This window comes from Syngnathoides biaculeatus, chromosome 12 (genome assembly GCF_019802595.1).
Source record: "Syngnathoides biaculeatus isolate LvHL_M chromosome 12, ASM1980259v1, whole genome shotgun sequence".
Classification (NCBI taxonomy): Eukaryota; Metazoa; Chordata; class Actinopteri; order Syngnathiformes; family Syngnathidae; genus Syngnathoides; species Syngnathoides biaculeatus.
Window position 1 is genome coordinate 22,047,195 of NC_084651.1, and position 23,777 is coordinate 22,070,971.

At 44.2% G+C, this 23,777-nt stretch overlaps 1 protein-coding gene across 5 annotated transcripts in view; it reads right to left on the reverse strand.

Annotated features, from left to right (window-relative positions):
* LOC133509485 (serine/threonine-protein kinase 32C-like) overlaps positions 1-13,318 on the reverse strand; it is a 91,165-nt gene extending 77,847 nt beyond the window's left edge. For all 5 annotated transcript variants that reach the window (XM_061836530.1, XM_061836528.1, XM_061836531.1 and 2 more), the window contains exon 1: positions 12,933-13,318. In XM_061836530.1, coding sequence (XP_061692514.1) covers positions 12,933-13,031 — 99 coding nt within the window. In that variant the 5' untranslated portion in view covers positions 13,032-13,318. The remainder of the gene's footprint in view (positions 1-12,932) is intronic.
* Positions 13,319-23,777: the final 10,459 nt, after the last annotated feature.

Genomic DNA, 23,777 nt, shown 5'->3' on the forward strand with positions numbered 1-23,777 from the left:
TCCAGCCTTTAGCGATGGGGGGGGGGGGTCCAATGATGAAATAGAATGACCACAAAGATCTACTCACTACAAAAATATAAAACATTTATTTTAAAGTATATTGAGGATTCTTTATACGTAAATGCATGGTTCTGTTCCTTGCATTACTGCATGAGCCAATATTACACAACATAATTAACTTCAAATATTTTTTGTAAATATCTGAGTTCACGTTGATGATTACTAAATGCCATACAAATGAAAATGCACACGTGGGCTCTGTCACTCACGTCAGTGGATTCGTCCAACTGCAGTGAGAAACACTCACCATCTCTGATGTCCTTCCACACATCAGCCATGGCTTCACAGCGCCGTGTAACTGTACTCCTTTACAGCTGCAGAGATTTTATTGAAGATATTTCCGCCTTATTTTTAAAAAGATCGGAACAACGGGTTACCTATGCAGGCATGAGCATTTCACGGAAACGATCGTTCCGTTACCGTGTCGTTACCCAGCCTGAGAAAACACGGAACCTAAAGTCTGTTTCCCAGATCTCTGGGCTTACTTTTAATAAAATTCGCCCATGTGTGGAATGTAAAATAAGTTCTCAACGAAATACAACAATCTGTATAAAACGAACCTACATGAAACTCTTTATTTTTAATGATTAAAACGCCCATCTTTGTCAGTGTGGTTTACAAACAGCACCGGTTTCCGCTTCTGCGCTACGCATGCGCAAGGTCGAGTTATTCATATCCGGGTCACTCAAACGCTAGTCAAACATGTCAGTTGCTAAGCGTAAAAGACAAAATGCTCATGCCTGCTAAGGTTTTATTTTGAAGTACATGTAAAAACTGGTTCCCATGAGCATTATCAATGGGAACCGAAAAATCGTTTCCCAGGACAAAAATCAACAAAACCGAAAGATCGGTTACCATATTTGCCGAAATCCTCATGCCTGCTATGCCTCTTTGTGTTTAATGTGACGAACCCGGAAACGATGCTTCGTGGCGGCTTTCACTGTTGAACTGTATATTGTGTGAAACGTGACTTCTGTGGGGCTAGTTTGGATTTAGTTCGTTCACTCTTCTCATTCTCAGCTTGCTTTTTGGCGGAATGTCGGTGTTGTATTTTCCATAAACAGTTCAAAGAGGCCGTTCCACATTTCACTACACTGGCAGATGAGGCAAACGCACTTCGACAATGACATCGTAAAAAAATAAAAATAAAAAAGTCCACCTCACATTCCGTATGAAAATGATACATTTTTGTCTTTTATACTGCAGCATCCATACTCATGTTTATTAAGATTTCTTAAGTGAGAGCTTAAAATGGGGCAGGGGGGTTCAGTGACAGCGCGTTTTTCTGTACTGTCGTTGTTTGTACATGCACAGTGAGCTAAAGTTAAAAAAAATACGGCTGATGTCTTTTTTTTTTCCCTCAGCACACCGTCGCGATCAACCGAAACTGCCTCACTAGACGGATTGAGCACCCCTGCTCTAACGTTTCACTGTGGGTAAATTAATTAAAGTAATTAAATCATACATACATTCATTATCTGAGCCACTTATCCTCAAGGGGGCGCCGAAACAGTAGTTAGCACCCATTATTTCTGTCATGCTGTAATGTTGGTTTGACAGATGATGATTACAATACATGATCAGACCAAAGCAGTAATTTCCAACCTTTAAAGAGCTGAGGCAGTTAATTTACAATTGAAAAAATTCATGGCACACCAACAAACAAAAATTTTACAAAAAATAGATACATTAATTACTTTATGTATTTACTGGTATCTAGGAGACCATTCATTTGTTCTGTTGGTGACTATGTTTCATTGGCATTAACCGATCAAAGATACACTATCTATTGTAAGTGTATTTTTTGAGCAATTAAGTAAATAAGTATATACAGTAAATGAACAGGTCATTTAAATAGACACATTGCTCCATCTTTTGATTCGATAGGTGATTGGTCCCAAAAAATCTGATCGCGTAAAGCCCATGAGTATAAGAAATAGAGCATTTAGAGTTGTCACTCTTGCTGATTTAATTACTGTATATTTGTAATCAGGTTGCAGACAATATACCTACAGTTCCATTCAGGTTCTCCATGAGGAATTGGTGGGAATGCTGCTTCTCTTCCTTGTTTTCCACAAATCTACAGCAGTTCTGTAAATGCAATGGTGCAAATGGAATGAAGAGAGCCTGAAAGAAGCAATATACTTCTCTGGAAAGTAAAACTGCCCCCAGTAGTAGACTTCAATTTATTGTGCACTGCAATGGACACTTGCTCGTTTTAATGAACAGGTGAAATGCCAAGGTTCCAGGCAGTAAAGAATCCATATGGAAATTTGTCTGGCCAAACGATCTCAATTGACATTGATGTTTGTTCTAATCTTATCCTCCCTGCAGGAGCACACATAAAAATAAAAAAAAAATTCCATCAAGAGGAGCTCCTGTCTTTTAGTATAGCTTTTTGACTGTCATCAGCAGGAGCAACATTGTGAGCTTGGACTGAAAAGACAGTAAAAGCCCCCATAAGCAAAGATGCGTAGCGTAGCCAATTATTATCCCCAAGTCGGAGTTCTGTACTGGTATTTTACAATGTTTGTAATTCAAAATTCGCATTTTTCAGCTAAAAAAAAAACCAATAAAACATTGATAAGGAAAACTGTGAATCAGTTTGGCCATGGAAACGGTTGCGAAGACGAAAGCACACAGGGTATGTGATACGATGCACTTACATCACCAATGCGTAGCCACAAAGGTGAAGCTATTTGGCTGATGAGCAGGAAGACACCGGTTGCAAGACATAACGTGATACCAAATTGAGAAGAGAAAAATAGGTAAAAGTGGAGGATCATGTCAGCGAAATGCAAGGGAGCACCCATTCATTTCAACACACAACCGTCTCTCCACCGAGTATGACACCGTATCGCAAGACCCGCTAGTTGAAATTGACATGGCACAACTCAGTGTGATTAACAATGGTCTACAGTACGACCATTATTTTAGCAAGCTGTGGAGTCTCTCTCAATTATGAATACTGTCAAATGTGTGGCTTATTACCGTGAAAAGGACAATATGACAACCATATCAGTACATACAGGTAGGTTTTTATTCAGTGTAGTCCCTGTGCGATACACGGTGAATTTGATGATCTGGTGGCAAAACACAGCCAAGTAGGTGAAATACGTGGCAAATGTGGGCAAAGGAATAAGAGTAAAATGTATCATGTATGCAAACTGTGGAGGGTTTTGGTGAAAGGAGATGAAGGAAGCATTTGTCTTCTATCCAGTTTTCTTCATTTTAGTTTGAAATAAAGTGAGTACTTCCAAAACTTGTTGTAGTATGAAGTAGCAGTGGACCAAAAACTGATACCCGTACACTAATCACACATCACATCATCACTAATAAGACTTATAGAAATGCTATAGGCTTAGGACAGGACAGTTTAAAAAAAAAAATAAGATACACATGCAGTGGTAGGTTTGAACTTTGACAATAAGCAGCAGTTGTGCAAACGGAGCAATTTATTTAATATCATTTCCAGTTAAAAATAAATGAACATAAAAATTATACATTTAATTTTTTTATCCAACCACATAACTTAGCTTTTAAAGGTCTGTTTAGAGAATAAAAAAATGCAAAACATCACTGACCTGCCAACGTTAGCATTGACAGTCACTGTTTAAAATGCAACAGATACGCAAATGCACAGTGGTAGTGTATATATATTTTTATCATGTATGGAAAATGATTAACATTACAGCATTTTATTGAGTGACATACAGGTGTAGTAGAAATACTATTCTTGGTGTCAGTTGGCGCATGACTGTTACACTGCCTCCCTATGGCTAAGGCACATATGGGGGCAGCAGTGGAATGAATTGACCCCTCCGTACAGGGCACTTAACCACGCCTCCTGAAGTGACGTCACACCACGTGCGCCTAAGTCAGACAAACAATTAGCAAAAAGGGCGGTGCAGCAAGAAAAGAATAGAGCGAGACTGTCCAATTTACCGGCTGATTTCTCACTCGCATTCTTAGCTAAAAGTGAAATATCGTTGAAAAGCAGACAGCAGGGCTTCAAGTATTTCAGCGAGGGGTATTTCAATGTTATTTACATGCATATCGACGGAGAAACCATTGATATTAGCGCAAGATCTTTCCAGAGTCAGAGGAAGACCGAGAAGCCACATAATATAATATATTATAACCCAAAGACGTGTGTGCAAAATCTGTATATGTATCTGTATAGCTGTTTGTGAACCGCCGTATGAAGGAAAAGAAGGCGAGGCTTGATTTACGAGTTGTTTCTCTCGTTTTCTTTGTGTAACGTCACGCGCTCCCCTCAATAATTATTCTTGTATTAGTGCCGAACCTACGTAGTCCCGACCGAGCACGACAATCACTACTTTAGTGTCCTCAAACATCCTTCCTTCAGTCTTGGTGTCTCGGTGCACGTCGAAGGCTTTTAGGACTGCTAGTCCGGTTTAGCTTAGCTCACCGCCGAACAGAGACACGTTTGTGCAGTCAAATCATCGCAAAATATCGCTCAACACAGATCAAGCGTGTCAATCATTCACACGTAGCTATATTATGCAAGCGAAGAACTGCTAATTCATTTATATGAGACATGTATTGAAAATCAAATATAGGGCATACCTTCGTCCTAACAAAGTCCGCTTTAGCTTAGCTTGGGAGCCGCCGAACAGAGACACGTTTGTGCAGTCAGATCATCGCAAAATATCGCTCAACACAGATCAAGTGTGACAATCATTCACACGTCGCTATATTATGCAAGCGAAGAACTGCTAATTCATTTATATGAGACATGTATTGAAAATCAAATATAGGGCTTACCTTCGTGCAAACATATCTGTTCCGGTTGATGGATTCAGTTGATCATGCGGTCTTCCACAAAATTTTATCCATCAAAGACATTTTTCGTACTCGGTCTTCTGTTCCGGTTGATTTTAGATGGATTCAGTTGATGATGCGGTCTTCCACAAAGTTTGATCCATCAAAGACATTTTTCGTACTGGGTCTTCGGTTTAGGAAAGGTTACGAATTGAACTCCACCAACTAGCCTTTCAGGATACCTGTCGTCACTATTATAAAGTCTGTGACTACACCTCTTAACCATATCTATTGTTAAAGAACCCAAATACTCGATAAAACGCTACCAAAAGCTATACTGGACCATACAACGTTGTCTGAGAAAACTGCGGGTCCAAAAAAAGGGGCGTGGTTTATGCAGATCTCTGGCCTCTGATTGGTCAGCGACGCGGATGACGCAATTTCTACGGAGGGTTCAATTGGATTGTAGCATTTAAATCATGATGCGAAAATTGTTGCATTCTTTAAATTCTATTTACTGTCATTATGTTATTATGTTATGTTTTTACTGAGTACAATATGATAGAGTGCTATTTTTCCTTTTTAAAAACAAACATGTTTTTTGGGAGCTACAACAGATAAAAGACATTGGTATTAATTTTAGTGAAGAAAGATGATTTGAGTCACGAGTCTTTTGCTTTAAAATCGTGGTCAGAGAAAACATCAAACTGGCATCTGAAGGCACAACTGTATACAGGATTTGTAAGTATTAATCTTCCACAGACAATGTCATGGATAGCCTTTTAACAATGAACTCAGGCCCATCTGATTATGTCAGGGTTTGGTTATTGTTATGGTTTTTGTTTTAAACTGGTCACACTGTAATTTGCTATTAATAATATACCCAAAGCTAACAAGTTGTGCAACATGGCTAGAGCCAATTATGGTGTTCTCGGTAAGAGGCCAGTAGCTGCAGGCAGCCATGGAATAAAAGCACTGAAACTGGGAGTTTGTAACAGAGATGAAAGTAAGTGGGTGTCTCAGCATTCAGTGCAAGTAATCAGCCATCTCTCTGCAGCTATCTTTATCCTCAACAAAATCTGCTTTCATTGTCTCATATACTTATCCTTGACGGGAAGAGCAGTCACACACACTCAGACATTCAGGCAGACACACACTCACAAGTGCACACACACTAAGAATGGAAGTTTATTGTCCACAATTTTGCCTTTGGCTTTAACAAGGACCATTACAAATACACAACTAAATGATGACAATAAAAACAACAAACAAATAGCAAGCTAATCAAATGTGCAATTTAAGAATTTATTGTTTACCATTACTGGGTTGACTTGATACAGCTAAAACTAATTATCCCAAACTTCATTAGCCTAAAAAAAAATTTTCTTTTTTTTTAAACTTCCAAAATAATGTGTCAAATGAGAAAAAACAGTGCTCAGGCCAGGACAACACGATAAAAAGGGAATTGGGGAAGTAAACATCCAACCAACAATTTTCTGAGCCGCTCATCCTCACAAGGGTCGCGGGAGTGCGGGAGCCCTTCCGGCTATGATCGGGCAGGAGGCTGCGTACACCCTGAACTGGTTAGTGGCCAATCGCAGGGCACAGAGAGAGACAGACAACAGACGCACTCGCAATCACACCTACGGACAATTTAGGGGCTCCAATTAATGAATCTCTCATATGTGGGAGGAAACCAGAGTGCCCGGGGAAAAGCCATGCAGGCACGGGGAGAACATGCAAACGTCACGTTATGACCCATATCTGTGAGGGCAGCATGGTGCGCCGCTGGAAGCTCTGATTTGTGTTATTAGACCCATGAAGTAAATGAATTCAACCTGAGAAAACAAAAAGGGCCCTCTCAAAAGCTTATACCTCAAAAGTCATATTGAAATGTGACCAGATTTGTCTAGCTAAATCAACAGCAATAAGTCAACTTTAATAATAAAAGAATGAGAACAGTAGGTACAACAAAATCTACTGTTTGATTTTTTGCAATGTGACTCAGCTCCCAGACACAAAAATTAATCTGCTGTGCAAATTCATCACTACCTGCTTCGTGCATTTCTAAAGTTAAATTATGAGGGTGTACAATTGTGTTTAACCTGTATCGAAGAAGAACTGCGCAATTTATCATTTGAGCATCGTCATCCCATTGTATAAGTGTCTTAAGAGGTACTGTGGTACCCTGCCTTTAAAGTAGCTCTGTCTATTTAGTGTTATGTTCTTCAGAATGGGTTTGTGGAGTTTGATAGATGGAAAACAATTCTCCAAAGGTGAGCCAAAACGTTTGACACTGCAGTTGTGGTTTTTAACACTGACATGTAAAATTAAGAAAGGATGAATGTTAGCTACCTTTCAGCTAACATTATGTGGAAAGTGTGCAACGTACTAACAGAAATTAGCATAGATGTTTCGGCTATAAGGGTTAAACAACAAACAGAAGCTCAGTATGTATACAGTGCTTTTTAACAGGTATGGTAACTATTAATGCTGAGGAAACAAATGCACAATTTGCTGTAATGTATCACAGTTCAGTGTGTAAGGAATACACCTCACAACAGATTACATGGGGCGCGTAGGGTTCGGGCTACAGCTACAGCTACAGTGAATCAGTCCTGTGTTCCTCCATTACATTCTAGTTTAGTGGTGCCTGAAAAAAGGACAAATTGAGACTGCAACGGACAATCAAAACTACAGCAAAAAATGTCTATAAACCTCTGCCTATCCTTGAAGACTTGCACACTGCCAGCACTAAGACAAAAAAGCATGCAAATTACTCTTGGACCTTTCCATCCTGGTCACCACCTCTTTCAGCTCCTTGCCTAAGATAGGTGCTATCAAACAATGTAAAATAAAAATAGCAGGAATTCAAAAAGCTTCTTCCCTTTTTCCATTAACATCTTAAACAGTTTACTTACAACCCCATTGTAACGTATTTCTAATTGTGTCTTGAAATTGTTGTCACATCTCTGTCAAGTCAATTATACATTGTTCGTGGACCCATTGTACAATAGTAGTCTCGCCACGCTACTATTTGCATATCTGTTGTTGACCAATATTGGCCTCTCTTGTGCTTGAGAAGTATCCGCACAATTTTCACAATTAAAAGTAGTCCAAATTATAGCACTTCTGGTGTTTTTAAATTTCTTGAAATCTCTGCCTCATTTGCACAATGGTCACTGTACCAGACTATTGCGATTAGTCATTTCAAACTCCTCAAAATTGCTCAAGGACGCATAAATGGTGCACTGCATGATTTGCACATTAAAAAAAACTGTACATATCAGTATTACCATATTACTTTAATTGCTCAGTGACCTTCCATACTGTGTTTTTATGGGTTTTTTGGTTTCATGTTTTTTTTTTTTAATTATTTTCTGTCAAATGTCTGTCTGTCATCATACGGGAGCAGCTCCCACTACCGGAGACAAATTACTTGTGTTTTTTGCATACTTGACAAATAAATGTGATTCTGATGTATAAAATAAAAACTGGTAGACTTCAGTATACCTGTGTGGTCTATTGTACTGAGCAGTTTCCCTATCAAAGATACTCCAAGCTCCACAAAGATTAAATAGGAGGGAGGTTGGTTGGTTTGATGGACCATCCGTGCACATATACAGTTTCACAAGTCTCTTTCACACAAACATTGTGCAAAATTTACAGAGACGTGACAGTAGGGATGAGATTTTTTTTTTTTTAAACATGCCTGATATGACATAAACTGTAGAGTTGACAAATCTGTGATTGACTTCTACTTTGCATTCTGCGTCAGTACATAACGCACCGAACTGCTACCCACGGGGGGATGTTGAAAAATTGCTCTCTTTAACAGGCAATGTTAGGAGTGTCTGTGTCACGTGAAACTTTTCACATTTAACAGTTAACATATTTTCACTATAAAAATACTTTTTTCATACTGCATGATAGAGGGGACTAACACAAAAAAATTTGTATCGGTTATTCCTACTTGCAGTCGTAAAAGCTGTAAACGCAATATGACCATATCGATATGGAGTAATGACATTAAGGTGTCCCTTTAATGACTGGATCACACTACAAAAAACAACTTTGGTCTTTCACAATTGCACAATGTCAGGCTGCTGCCAAAAAATATTGCCGGGGAGACAGTGGCAACATTACACGACTATTCCGACAACACCATATCCCTTCCTGTACAATCATTGGACTTTATCTTGTATAACAAACACTGTTGAAGAGGGGGAACCAGAAAACGTGTCACCGGTCAATGTTAACACACACACCCATTACCATGGCAACAATAACAACAATGGCTCATGCCAACGTTACATTGTGAAAGGGGGTGGGGGGGGTCGTCACCGGTGCTCGGGAGTGAGCTGTCCATCCAAGAAGAGCTTGAGGTATGCTCACAAGCAGGCAACATAATATGTACAGACATGCAAACACCAAACGCATGAAACTGGTGAAAAAAAAATAAATAAATAAAAAAGGATGATTTGGTGGGGGGGGGGATCCTCAGAGTGAATTGTTTTGAATTTAACATAAAATATGCAATCTGGAAGACTTTGAAGAGTATAGTAAAGCACTTTTTTTTAATTTGCTCAGAAAAACATTTACACCGCTCAAGTATATAATGTTACATGATGACGTATACATTTAAGATGAAAATTAAATGTCACATTTCTTTGACTTTTGGTTTTGGCCTCCAACTTGAGCCAGACCCTTCTCATCCTGCAACTGATGTTTGCTGCAAGCTGTCCTGCATCAGTCACTCGCATTTGAAAAATGTACGGGTGTGGTCAGTCATGCCCACAGATATAAAGTTACAGGTGTGGTGCAGCAGTCATGCCCTCATGCTGGAGCCTTCCCCAGCCAACTTTTGGCAAAAGGCAGACTACACCCTGAACTGGTTGCCAGTCAGACACAGGGTACATTATCGACACAGTTATTGAGTGTGAACTGAACCTACGCTGAATGCACCAAAGTCAGGTGAGTGTACCAGTACACCATCAGTGACTTTTAAACAAAACTTACATTTAGATAATTATATACAGAGCTGTGAAAACATATTTGTGCTTTTCCTGATTTCATTTTTTTTCTCTTTAGGGGGGGAATATCGATCACACACAAAGGTTTTAAATCCTCAAAACAAATTCTAATATCACTCAGAAACAACCCATTGAAATACAAAATGCAGTTTTTAAATGACAAATCAATTTATTAAAGGTCAAGTGTCATCCCTATAAACGTTCTAAAATAGACGTTTTAATGAAAAACACATAAAATTATTCACTTCAATGTTTATACGAAAAAATAAATGAGTGGAGAGCGCGTCATCCAGGGGCAACGTTGCGGAAGTGTCATTCGACAACATCCAAGTGGTCGCCATATAGACTGCATCTCCTGTCCGTGATGTCACTCCAGACATTCGCCACTGAAAACACGCTGTGGACCCTACGATGGGAGACGAACACGCCCCTTCTGACACGGAAGCTCTTTTTGAAGAAGAGAGTGACGTTACCAGGGCAATATTACCCTATTGTTTTGAGTGATATTTAGATAATATGCGATCACGGCCAAACCGCCTCCCGTCCGATCCACTTCTGCGCGGGCCTTGTCGGCCGGGATGGCTCATTTTCGCCGCCGAGTTGGCTTATCTAGGCGCCGAGCCGGGCCGCTTTACAGCGTTGTCATCCCTCGCCATAAACAATTGTTTATCGCTGCCGCCATCAGCGGTGTTGTTCATCACGGACAACAGCAGTGGCTATGAACAACCCTGTCGCCAATGGCCCACTCAACCACGTGCGATGACAACACCGTAAAGCTCCCCGGCTAGGCACTGTGATAAGCCACCTCGGCGCCGAAGATGAGCCACCCCAGCCAAAGCAGTGACCGGCGGATGCAGCAGCCTTCGCCGAAGCAGAAGCCGTCAGATGCACACAGACATATTTAACACCGCTGTCATACGTACGCGGATCTTTTGTTACATTATGAGATACGGATTACGTGGTCCGCCCCAAACTATTATTTTTTTTTTAGTAACTGTATACACGCCTAACTGTCATTTGGAACCCACGAAGCTCTCGTCCTTTGCACCCGTGCAATCCATTTTTCACAAAAAACGGGTCTCTTGCAAACTTATGAAGGGTAAATCCATCCTCCCAAGTGTTCAAGCAATGTCCAGCAATGCAACAATCTGGCATTTTGGCTAACACGAAGGAACAACGAGCTACCTTCCCGGAGGTAAAACTAATAGAAACAAACGAGTCCACTTGAGGGCGGTCCTGCCATGTACGTCAGTTTCTGCTTCTTCTCGAAAACAAATCCCTTCAGAGGATTTTCATGGCGGGAGTTACAAAAAGCTGTATACGTCAAAATCAGGTTTTGTGGTGAAAAAACACATGGGTCCATGTCAGCTGCCGTTTTTTCATTAATAACATATTAAAAATCATGCATTTCATGACAGTGGCCCTTTAAGGCCAAAAAAAAAAAAAATCAAAAAAAAAAAAAAAAAATCAAAAACTTTCTGAACCTCTGTGAAAAGTTAATTGCCCACACCCACCCTCCTGTTTGATCACAAAGTCACTGTGACTATTCACAAATTTTGGAAAGGTGAGTTCATTTTCAGGAGCCACACCCAAACCTGATTACCACAATACTTGTTGAATCAAGAAATGTCTTAAATAGAATCTGTCAGAACATGAAGTAGGCTGCAAGATCTCAATCTCAAGAGCCAATGAATCATGCCACAATCCAAATAAATTTTAGAAAAAATGAGAAAAAAAAGTCCTTGAAATTCATCAGTTTGGAAAACGTTATGCTCCAAACCCATCTCCAAGACTTTCTGGCTCCAGCAAACCACTGTCAGAGCCATTAATCACAAATGGAAAAAAAATGGGAAAAGTGGCAACCCTTCCAAACCAACTAAAATTACTCCAGGAGTGCGACGACGACTCATTCAGGATGTCACAAAAAGAACCTTGAACAACATCTAAAGACCTCCAGGACTCACTGGTCTCATTTATGGTCAGAGTTTATGACTCTACCTTAAGAAAGACACTGGCCAAAAATGGGAGCGTTCCCAGGCAAAAAAAAAAAAACCCTGCTGTCAGCAAACAATACAAAGGCTCATCTCATATTTGCCCAAAATCATTTTGATTATCCTCAAGACATTTGGAGAAGCAATCTGTGGACTCACGAGTCAAAAACTGAACTTTTTGGAAGGTGTGCGACCCGTCCCATTGGGCATAAAAATGTCACAGCATTTGATCAAAAAATACATTATGCCAACAGTGAAGAATGGTTGTGGCAGTGTAATGGTCTGGGGTTACTTTGCTGCCACAGGACAAGGACAACTTGCTGTGATTGATGAAACAATGAATTCTGATGTGTACTAGAAAATCCTGAAGGACAACATCTGGGCATTAGTTTGTGCCCTCAAACTCAAGCGCTCTTGGGTCATGCTACAGAACTACAATCCAAAACACGCCAACAAATTCATCTTTGAATGGATCCAAGAAACAAAATTAAGGCTTTGGAGTGGCTCAGTCAAAGTCCGAATTTAAATCCAATTGAGGTGCTGTGGTGTAACCTTAAACAGGCAGTTTATGCTAGAAAAGCCTCCAATATAGCCGAGTTGAAACAAATTTGCAAAGAGAGAGAAAGAGTGAGACAAAAGACAGTGAAAGGCTTATTATCCTTACATTGACAAGCTGGAGTGAATTAACATTCCCTCCATGCAGTATACTAATCTTGCCTTAACTGTGCAACTAACGCTCTGTCTTCCACGAGTTCCTGTCTCAAAGGGTTAATTCAAGAGTGGACATTCTTTACAGTGCCTGGGGACTAATGCTCCACTTTTGATTGTATAAGCAAAAATGAAACTCGACCATACCTATCCTTAGACAAAACAATGCTTGAGCAGTTTCTCTTCCTTGAAAAGACACTTGAACAACTCAAGTGTAGCGAAAAACGTTCCAAGCCAAGGCTAATTAACTGCAGTGGGAAGACAGCATAGAAGCCGATGTCCATAAAACGTTCACAAAGGCACAATGAGCAAAAAGTCCCAAAAGGATAGTTATGACCACTTTGCCGTCACTTACCATCTTCCTTTTCGTCGAAAACGGGTTTTTTTGAAGAACTATTGGCTCCCATCCTTTTCTTCCACTTTCCCCAGTGAAACATTGATGCTCCGATAGCATTCCTCGCCTCTTGAAGAGAAACTACACCTCGGAGTGGCAGACTCTTAAATGGTAAACACGAGCAAATGGGTTGCAATATGTTTTTAAATACCACTCGTTCGTGTTACTATGATTCAGTCTGGCGAATGTAGGAGTAGAGCGAATGAAAATCTTTTGTTGGTGCCTCAGGAGAAGGGAGCAACGGCTACGGCGTGAAAATGTTTGAGCAAGTTCCAACGACACGTTCGGCTCTCCTCCCGGTGTAGGTTCCGTTCGGTTTTCTTCCGTAGTCGGACTTTACAGTGAGAGCTGCGTTAAGATCAACGTGGTTAGACAACGGAAGTTGTTCGATTCAGTTTTACGAATAAAAGTTACCATGTATTGAAAAGCTGTTGAATTCAATCCAATTAAAAATATAAACACAGGGGGTCATATACATAGTTTTATTACTTGAAGTTTATCACATCTGATTCTCATTATATAGGTGCTGAGGATGGAGGTACCAGGCAAAAGAGCGAGAGGAAGACCAAAGAAAAGGTTGATGGGTGTTGTGAGGGAGGACATGAGGAGAGGGGAGGATGTACGAGATAGGCTTGGATGCAAAAAGATGGCACGCTATGGCGACCCCATATCGGGACAAGCCGAAAGGAAAAGAAGAAAAAGTAACGTAAAATAACAGTAATGACCATGAAACGAGGAAGTTATATTTATAATACCTGTTTTGTATTTTAAATACTTTGCTATTCCAGAATTGATCGCGTGACTTTGTAACAGAATAAAAACAATAAGAATAAAATAATAAAAAAGCTTTGTTTTTCGTCACTCATTGTTTTATGCTGAAATTTAAAACCGGAAGTTAAAGTTGTTTGAGCGGCTTGACCGTTTTCCAGTCAACGTTGTCGAACCGTGTGCGACTGTGTTGTCAAAATGCATTGACCAGAACATCTATCCATCCATTTTCTGAGGTGCTTTTAAACACGAGGGTCGCGAGTGTGCTGGAGCAACGCAGCCCATGCACGGGGGAGAACATGCACACACATGAGGGGCCCGGAATTTTAACACCGGTACTCAGAACTGTGAGGCAACCCGAGACAACGCTGTGCCGCCTTGAACAGAACAGTGGTTATCTTTTGAAAGTAGACTGAAAAAAATATACTTATTATGGTGATACTTCTTAAGAACCAGACTTCCAATTGATGAGAAAATATTTGTTAAAAACAATAATGTCAGTTTGAATGATAAATATCTTGTATTTGTAGTGTTGTAGCGTCGGAGAAAAGGAGTCGGAGGCGGAGTGTCGGACACAGAAACAGAACTTGCTTTATTGTTCGACATCACCAAACTACTCGCATAACGGCGGGAACTCTGTTAACCTTTCCTCCGGAAGCGCAACAACAAAAACAGTCCGTGCGGAACCCCGCACCCCAACTCGAGGTCCCGCGGGTGAATTATGTAAACACCACACAAGCCCCCCCAGAATTCACCCATAGTCAAAATCCTTGTGCCGTGGAGGGATGATGACCCGACCCCGGCGAGTGTGCACTGTAGGGGCCGATGGGGGCGGGGCCGCACTGTCCATTGAGTCACGGGACAAGGGTTCAGGCGGGGTCAAGGGTACCCCGGCGGGCGCAGGGGCACAGGGCAAAGGGGGACGACCCCGGCGCGGGGGGAGGGCCAACCCCAAAGGCTGGGCAATGTCCAGGTGCGCGGGTTTGACCCTGTCCACGGAAACAGTCTCGGGTCTGCCGCCAATGTCCACGAGCAGGCTCTTATCCCCGTGCGCCAGGACCCTGAACGGCCCGTCGTATGGGGGGCGGAGAGGTCCACGGTGGGCGTCATGACGAACAAACACAAAATCCGCAGAGCGCAGGTGACGGGGCAGCCGGGCAGCTGGGGTGCCATGTTGCGACGTGGGAACCGGCGCAAACCCTTTTGCGGCCTCCAGCAGGGAGGACCGTTGCCTGGCTGCGGACCAGGGCGCTGTGGCGTCCGGGATGAATTCGCCGGGGACCCGCAGTGGCTGGCCGTAGACGAGTTCGGCGGATGAGGACAACAGGTCCTCCTTGGGGGCGCACCTGAGGCCGAGCATGACCCACGGGAGCTTATCCAACCAGTTGCCGTCCGTCAAGCCGGCACGCAGGGCTGCTTTCATGGAGCGGTGGAACCGCTCGCAAAGACCGTTCGCCTGGGGGTGATAGGCGGTAGTGCGGTGCAGCTTGACCCCCAAACTCTCAGCGACTGCGTTCCAGAGTTCAGAGGTAAACTGAGGGCCACGATCTGAAGAAAGGTCGCACGGTGTCCCGAAGCGTGCAACCCACGTGCCGATGAACGCCCGGGCCACGTCTGACGACGTTGTCGAGGAGAGGGGAACGGCTTCGGGCCAGCGGGTCGTCCTGTCCACCATGGTGAGCAAGTAGGTGAATCCGTGCGAGGGAGGAAGTGGACCTACCAAGTCAACGTTGACGTGGTCAAACCTCCTCTCGGGGACAGCGAAGGGCTCCAAGGGGGCTTTTGTGTGGCGATGCACCTTAGCCCGCTGACAGGCCACGCACGAGTCGACCCAGGCCTGCACATCTTTCTTGAGACCGCGCCACACGAACTTCTGGGCCACCAGCCTCACGGACGGTTTCCTTCCGGGGTGGGAGAGGTTGTGGACCGCCTCGAAAACAGCTCTTCGCCAGTTTGCAGGGACCAGCGGCCGAGGCTGGTCAGCCGAGAGGTCGCACAGCAACCTGACGCCCGAGTCACCAACCGCGACTTCCTCCAGGCGCAAACCCGTGTCAGAAGTCTTGAGGGCCTGCACCCCGTGGTCCGAGGCCTGGTCTGCGCTCATGCGGGAGTAGTCGAGACCCAGATGCACAGTGCCGACGATCGCCCTGGAGAGGCAGTCCGCGACCACATTGGATTTGCCGGCGATGTGTTGGATGTCCGTAGTGTACTCAGAGATGAACGACAGTTGGCGTTTCTGGCGGGCGGACCACGGCTCGGCCACCTTGGACATGGCGAAAGTGATGGGTTTATGGTCCACATATGCCGTGAACTCACGGCCTTCCAATAGGGAGCGGAAGTGGCGGATCGCCAGCCAGAGCCCGAGGAGCTCTCTATCGAACGTGCTGTATTTGCGCTCCCTGGGGACCAGCTGACGGCTGAAAAAGGCAAGCGGTTGCCAGGCGCCGCCGACCCACTGTTCGAATACGGCTCCAACAGCGTAGTCCGATGCGTCGGTAGTGAGAGCGACAGGGGCCCCGTGGGTCGGGTGAGCCAGCATAGCGGCACGACTCAGTGCGGCCTTCGTAGCCTCGAAGGCTTCCATCCTCTCGGCCGTCCATTCAACGTCCCGGTTGGGGGCCTTGTCTTTAAGAGCCTCATAGAGCGGGCGCATGATGTGGGCCGCCCGGCGGATGAACCGGTGGTAGAAAGTCACCATCCCCAGGAACTCCCGGAGGCCCCGAGCCGAGCGAGGTCGGGGAAAAGCGGAGACGGCCTCCACCTTTGCCGGAAGGGGGGCGGCGCCGTTCTTGTCTATGAGGTGCCCGAGGAACTGGATAGAGGGCACCTCGAAAACACACTTTGCCGGGTTGATGATCAGGCCATGCTGCTCAAGTCTTGCGAAGAGGTCGCGGAGGTGCATCAGATGTTCATCCTCCGAGGAGCTGGCGACGAGGATGTCATCCAAATAGACGAACACAAATGGCAAGTCCCTGAGCACAGAATCCATTAAACGCTGGAAAGATTGTGCCGCGTTTTTAAGACCAAACGGCATCCTCAGAAACTCGAACAGTCCAAACGGAGTGATTACAGCTGTCTTGGGAACGTCTGAGGGGTGCACGGGAACCTGGTGATACCCGCGCACCAGGTCGACCTTGGAGAACAAGATTTTGCCTGCCAGGTGGGCTGAGAAGTCCTGAATGTGTGGAACAGGGTAGCGGTCGGGCGTAGTGGCGTCGTTAAGGCGGCGGTAGTCACCACACGGTCGCCACCCACCACTCGGTTTAGGGACGATGTGTAGTGGCGAGGCCCACGGGCTATCCGAGCGGCGGACGATGCCCAGACGCTCCATGTTGGCAAACTCGGACTTAGCGACTGCTAGCTTCTCGGGATCAAGCCGTCGGGCCCTCGCGTGGATCGGGGGGCCCTTGGTCTCAATGTGGTGCTCGACCCCATGTTTAGTCGTGGCAGAGGAGAAAGTGGGCCGTGTCAAGGCAGGGAACTCACCAAGGAGGAGTTGGTACTTGGTGCCGTCCGATAGCGAACTGGAGAGACCACCATAAGTCGCCTCATTGCGGACGCAGGCGACCGTGGAAAAAGTCAGTGCATCCACCAGACGGCCCCTCTTAACATCCACCAGCAGCCCGTGGGCACAAAAAAAATCAGCGCCGAGGAGAGGGAATGAGACATCCGCAGTGACAAAGTCCCATGTGAAGCGCTGACTCCCGAAACACAAGTCCACAGTCCTCATGCCATAAGAGCGGATAGGGGAGCCATTAGCGGACAGTAGGGGTGGCCCATGAGTCCCGCCAGCGGCGTCCTCCGCAGTGGCCGTCAGGACGCTCCTCTGGGTGCCGGTGTCACAAAGGAATTTGCGCCCGGAAAGGTTGTCCTTGACGAACAGCAGCCGGCTCTTCGCGCCCACGCTCACGGCCGCTGCGAAGCGTGGGCTTTGGCGTTTCCCGACGCGTCGTAGTTGCAAGGGGCGCGGCACCTCTTCGCTTTCGCACCGAAACGCGCATGGAAGTAGCACAAGCCTGTGCCAGCACGGCCGTCGGTGCCGAAGGGGCCCCTGCTGGATGCCACCCCCGCGCCCGAAGGTGAGTAACTGCGCGTCGCGGCCAGCGTCTCAGGGGAGAAGCGCTGGGTTGCCAGGAAGAAACGGTCGGCCTCCTCGGCCAGGGCCCGGGGCTCAGTGATAGTACTGTTCGCGAGCGCCGTCTGAACATGCGGTGGCATTTGCCTGAGAAACAGTTCCATGAAAATGAAATTGGGCTCTTCCGTGCCCAGCAGGTTTAGCATCATTTCCATGAGTTCGGAAGGTTTGCTGTCCCCCAGTCCATTAATAGCCAACAGACGTCGGGCACGTTCCGGCCGTGAAAGTTCAAAAACCTTGAGAAGGTGAGCCTTGATCCCAGCATACTTATCTCGGGCCGGGGGAGAGGTGATGAAGTTCACTGCTCTGGCCGCCGTTGAGCTCCCGAGTGCTGAGACAACGTGGTAGTAACGCGTGGAATCATCTGAGATCCCGCAGAGGGCGAACTGAGCCTCAGTCTGTGCGAACCACGCTGCCGCGGACGTCTCCCAAAACTCCGGCAATTTGAGGATGGCGGTTGCCATGTTCGTTTCAGTCTCGAAAACGCCGGGACTGACGTCGGGGTCACCAGTGTAGCGCCGGAGAAAAGGAGTCGGAGGCGGAGTGTCGGACACAGAAACAGAACTTGCTTTATTGTTCGACATCACCAAACTACTCGCATAACGGCGGGAACTCTGTTAACCTTTCCTCCGGAAGCGCAACAACAAAAACAGTCCGTGCGGAACCCCGCACCCCAACTCGAGGTCCCGCGGGTGAATTATGTAAACACCACAGTGTATTCAATTGAATGTGTTTATAATAATAATAATAATAATAATGGGCGGCACGGTGGAGCAGCTGTAAATCATTGGCCTCACAGTTCTGAGGTCCCGGGTTCGATCCTGGCCCTCCCTGTGTGGAGTTTGCATGTGATTCCCGTGCCTGCATGGGTTTTCTCCGGGCACTCCGGTTTTCTCCCACATCCCAAAAACATGCAATGTAAATTGAACACTCTAAATCTAAATCAAGGTGTGATTGTGAGTGCGACTGTTGTCTGTCTCCATGTGCCCTGCGATTGGCTGGCAACCAGTTCAGGGTGTACCCTGCCTCCTGCCCAGAGATAGCGGTGATAGGATCAGCCACTCCCGCGGACCTTGTGAGGATAAGCATCTCAGAAAATGGATGGATGTTTGGAAAGAAATAATAACCGTTCCATCCAAGTGTAATTATTACCCAGCGAGTCAAAATGTGCATGCATAACAGAAAAAAGAAGGCTCTTTGCATCAACCGCATCCCAGGGCACGTATTAAAAAAGTAGCTTGCTGGAATCTTTCCCAGGATTTTCAACTTGTCACTGGCGCAGTCTGCGGTCCCATCCTGCCTGAAGACCACCACTGTTGTCCCCTTATCCAAGAAACCAAGCACAACCAGCCTCAACGGCTGCCGGCCAGTCATACTCTTGCCTGTGGTGATGATGTGTTTTGCAAAATTGGTTAAGAGACATATCATAACTTTCAGAACACCCAGCTCGGAACCATACCAGTTTGCTTACAAGGATGGATGAGGATGCCGTGTCCCACCTAGAGAAACAAGGTAATTACGCCTGTCTTCTCTTCATGGATTGCAGTTTAGCATTTAACACAATCCTGCAATTTGGCCTAGTAGGGAAACTGCTGAACCTTGATCTACCTTATTTCACATGCCTCTGGATTAACAACTTTTTAACAGAACACTCAAAAAGGTGTCAGCATTGGCCCCAACACCTCCGCACCCCTCACACCCAGCACCGGCACCCCTCAAGGCTGCATGCTGAAGCCTGTGCTTTTCAATTTCCACACTTCAGACTGCTCCGCCATCCACACCAGCAATGTCTTTTTTAAGTATGTGGACGACACCGCAGTGGTAGGCTGCATTACAGGTGGGGAAGATATTAGCATGGATAATCTGAAGCTGCTGACCATGTGGTGTAGAAATAACCTGCTGCTGAACACATCCAAAACAAAGGAGATCATCATAGACTTCAGGAAAAAAAAACTAAACAGACATTCAGCCCATTTAAATCTGTGGGACCTGTGCGTAAAGGGTCAGTGACTTCTACTTCTTGGGACCACACATCAAGGAGTAGCTGGAATAAGAACACTGAACAAGTCCCTAAAAAGGCACGAATAAGACTCCACTTTCTTAGAATCCTCAAGGAACAACAACAATGGCCTGTGCCTGTGGTTTCCCAGCTGCAGAGTGGAAAACAGGAAGGAACTCCAGGGGGCTACCAATATGGCTGAGAAGGTCATTGGGAACCCACTGACCACATTGGAAGACCTTCACATTTCTTACTGCCTCAGGAAAGCCAGTGCTACCCTGAAGGAATTCTACAACCCGGGGCAATCAATGGTTTGTGGTAACACCATCGGGCAGATGGTACAGGACCAAATAGACTGAAAAACTGTTTCTCTCCAACTGCCGTTGGAACCCTAAACAATCACGCTCAATAATATGTGAAATATACCAATGCGACAACTTCAGTAAGTGTGTATTTATTTCATTTTTTAAATTTTTGATCTTGACTGTCTTTTTTATCTGATTTGTATTATTAGTATTTTACATATTTTTTTTATCTTTGTACTGAATGGTCTGTACCTTGTTTTTTCATTGCACTTGTTGGAATGAAAATATTTCTCTGAATCTGAATAAAAGCATGCAACGAATGGTCCAATGCCTTGACTAAACAGGTTCATTCAGAGATTAACTGTTAAAAATTCAATGATGAGCAGTGACTATATTTGTTGGATCCCAGGGGGTTGCAATCATCTATAAAGTAATCTTTTGCCCAACCCTACCAAGCTCTGAAGAAGAAACATTTTCAATGGATTTAGAAATACATGACAGTTGATTTTCAATTTAATTTATTGTATTACTGTACTAATAATACTAGCAATAATAATGTTTTTTCATAATAGCTAATAATATATTATTATTTTTGTTTGTGTGCAATGATCAATGCTGAGGTACTTGGAAGGTTCTGGATGATTGGTAGATGGACACCACCAGCAAAATGGTTTTGAGGTGCAATTATGGGGAGTACGATAGCAGGCCACTCTACAGTGCACAAAGGTGTCAAAAGGCTCTCTGTGAAATATGTAGAGCTTCTAATTGAACATTTCCTGTCATAGTATGGAAGAAGAAAGAACCTTATACATGTAAAAATGCACTTCTACTTGTGAAAAATTCTCGTTATGAAACGACTTCCAGAATGGATTTCAAATGTTGAGGTACCACTGTATAAACCGTTTTGTTCAAGGAAGTTATTTTACTGTTGTTTAACATGCAAAAGTGTTTTGTAAATGCTTTATTCCGCTTTACAAGGAAATGTGGTTAGCGTTGAAGCACCAAACTTGAGTAAGTGCCCCATGGTTTTCTCTTCACATGACATTGTGCATGAGGGCCTTCAGTCATTACCTGAAGAGTACTATCAGCCATTATATGGGACCCCTCCAGGTGAGTCAAAGCCACCTTAACATTGAGCAAAGATTGGCTCACCATGAATGTGTGTCCTTGCCATCTGCTCCCTCTGCAAAGAGAAAATACGTGGACACTAAAATAGCTCCCCGGCCTCTTTCTCTAGTGTCACCTCTGTTCCCTTGGAGACGTCATGTACCCCACAGTTGAGTCTTCCTAGATACAACCGTGAAATATTTTTAGCCAGATGAAAAAGATCGATAACCTGCGGCTTCAAAATGGAAGCACACTCTCGCCAGACGCTGTCTGTGACGACTGGTCACTGTGAGAAGGCCAAGACAGCCCTCCACAGGAGAGGCCTGCTGCTGCACAATGAGCAGTCACCCTGCTCATCTCACAACCGACAAGGTTATTACAAAATACAGCCCTGCAGTCTCCAAGGGGAAATCTGCTGACTTGTGTTAATTTACTTAGACCTGAACTGTAAGATTTGAATATAAGCTACAGTACACCTAAGCAGTTATCTCTTTTTTTTTTTTTATACCTTGACTCAAGCGTTCAAACCTTTCTAACTGAAATATCTCACATAAATTACATTTTGAGCACTTGCACATTCTGATGCAGCAGTTCCATTTCTCTACCCAGGAAAGTTGAAAAAAATGAAAACATATTTGACATGAGATGTCTAATTAGCTCCTTTTTCATGATGCACCATGTAAAGAACACACAATTATGGGAAGAACCTCACAGTAGTGTGCTGCACTGTTGAGGTAACTTCCCTGCTTATGCAAAACTGCCGACTCTCCTGTTGCAAGTGACTCTTATTTTGAGGTTCCAGTATTCCTAGTCATATGTTGGCACCTACTACACTAAATCGTCACTCTCCATAAAGAATGTTGTATTCAGCAATGGGTCCAGAATCTGCCAATTGCAACAATCATTCACACCTATGGTCATGAGTCTTTAATTAACCTACCATGCATGTTTAGAGGATGTGGGAGGAAACCAGAGTGCCTGGAGAAAACCCTCATTGGCATGGGGAGTAAATGCAAACTCCACACAGGCGGGGCCTGGATTTGAACCCCAGTTTTCAGAACTGTGAGGCAGACGCTCTCACCCAGGGGTGTTGAACTCATTTTTGTCGCGGGCCACATTGTACTTACGGTTTCCCTCAAAGGGCCGTTATGGCTGTGAAACAATACAAATCTTAAACCGCCTCATCATATTTGTCACGTCATTATTTAAGCCGCTTATCCTCACAAGGGTTGCAGGAAAGCTGGAGACTATCCCAGCTAGCTTCGGGCAAAAGGCGGACTACACCCTGAACTGGTTGCCAGTCCTTCACAGGGCAGATATCGACACTTTCAATGAGCGGGAATCGATCCCACGCTGCCCGCACCAAAGGGAGGTGTGTGTACCACTACACCATCAGTGACTCTTCGCCTCATCAGATTTACACATGAAATTTATGAACTAGTTTTGGAATCAGAAATCAAGGGTAATGGGTTTTTCCAACTATTGTTGTTTGGTAACACAAAAATGCTTGTAATATCTCAACGTTATCATTTATGATATGGCAATTTGAATTTTGGTACAGATTTGAACAAAAAAATCATGCAAGTTGATAGACAGGATTTGCCTCCGTGAGCCACATAAAATCATGCGGCAGGCCACATCTGGTCCCCGGGCCTCGAGTTTGACACCTGTGCTCTAACCAGTTGTCTGTTGTGCTGCCATTGTCCCTTCCTTTAGTCCAATCAATGAAGAGTACGTAAAATGAGACTGCAACAAGCAGTTTGGCTTTGGCAGTAACGAATTGCCAGAATTAATGTGAGCACAAGGCACGTACTTGGTTATGTTCAACTCACAAATGTAACAGCTTTACAAAAACAGTATTATTAAACAAAAATAAACTGGGTCAAGCCAAAAGAAGAAGAAGAAGAAGAAGAAGAAGATGCTTCTCAATGTTATATGTATTACTAGAAGCATTGCGACAAAAGATAAATAGTCATTTACTTAATTATATTGCCAAATTTGTAGTTAACAGTCAATGTATTTGTTGAATGGGTATCATTTGGTAAAAAAAACAACAACAACAAAAACATGCATGTTTCTAGCCCGTTTAAGTAATTGTGTTAATCGAAAATTATTGTAAATTATTCTTATACCCAATCAAATGATTTTAAAGGAGCCCTATTATTTTTTTTTGTATCACTAAAGTAATCCAGAAAAATAATATCAGTATCAAAAGCAACTTCATTACATTATTAGCAAGGGTTCGCAGGGTAACGGTTTCATTCCAAAGAATATAATAGTTCTTAATCGTTGAACTTTACAAGATATGACAGTTCTAACTCTCAGAATCTTGAGAACATAGAACACAATATGGGATGGCGGTAGTTCAGTCTGTAAGTCCCACTATAGAAAAATGACAACTAGCTGTTGGAGAGATGCCATTCTGCTTGCTGCCTACAGTTGGTGTGCTTTTGTGCAAGGCAACGTCCGCACCACCCCTACTCAAGTGGTGC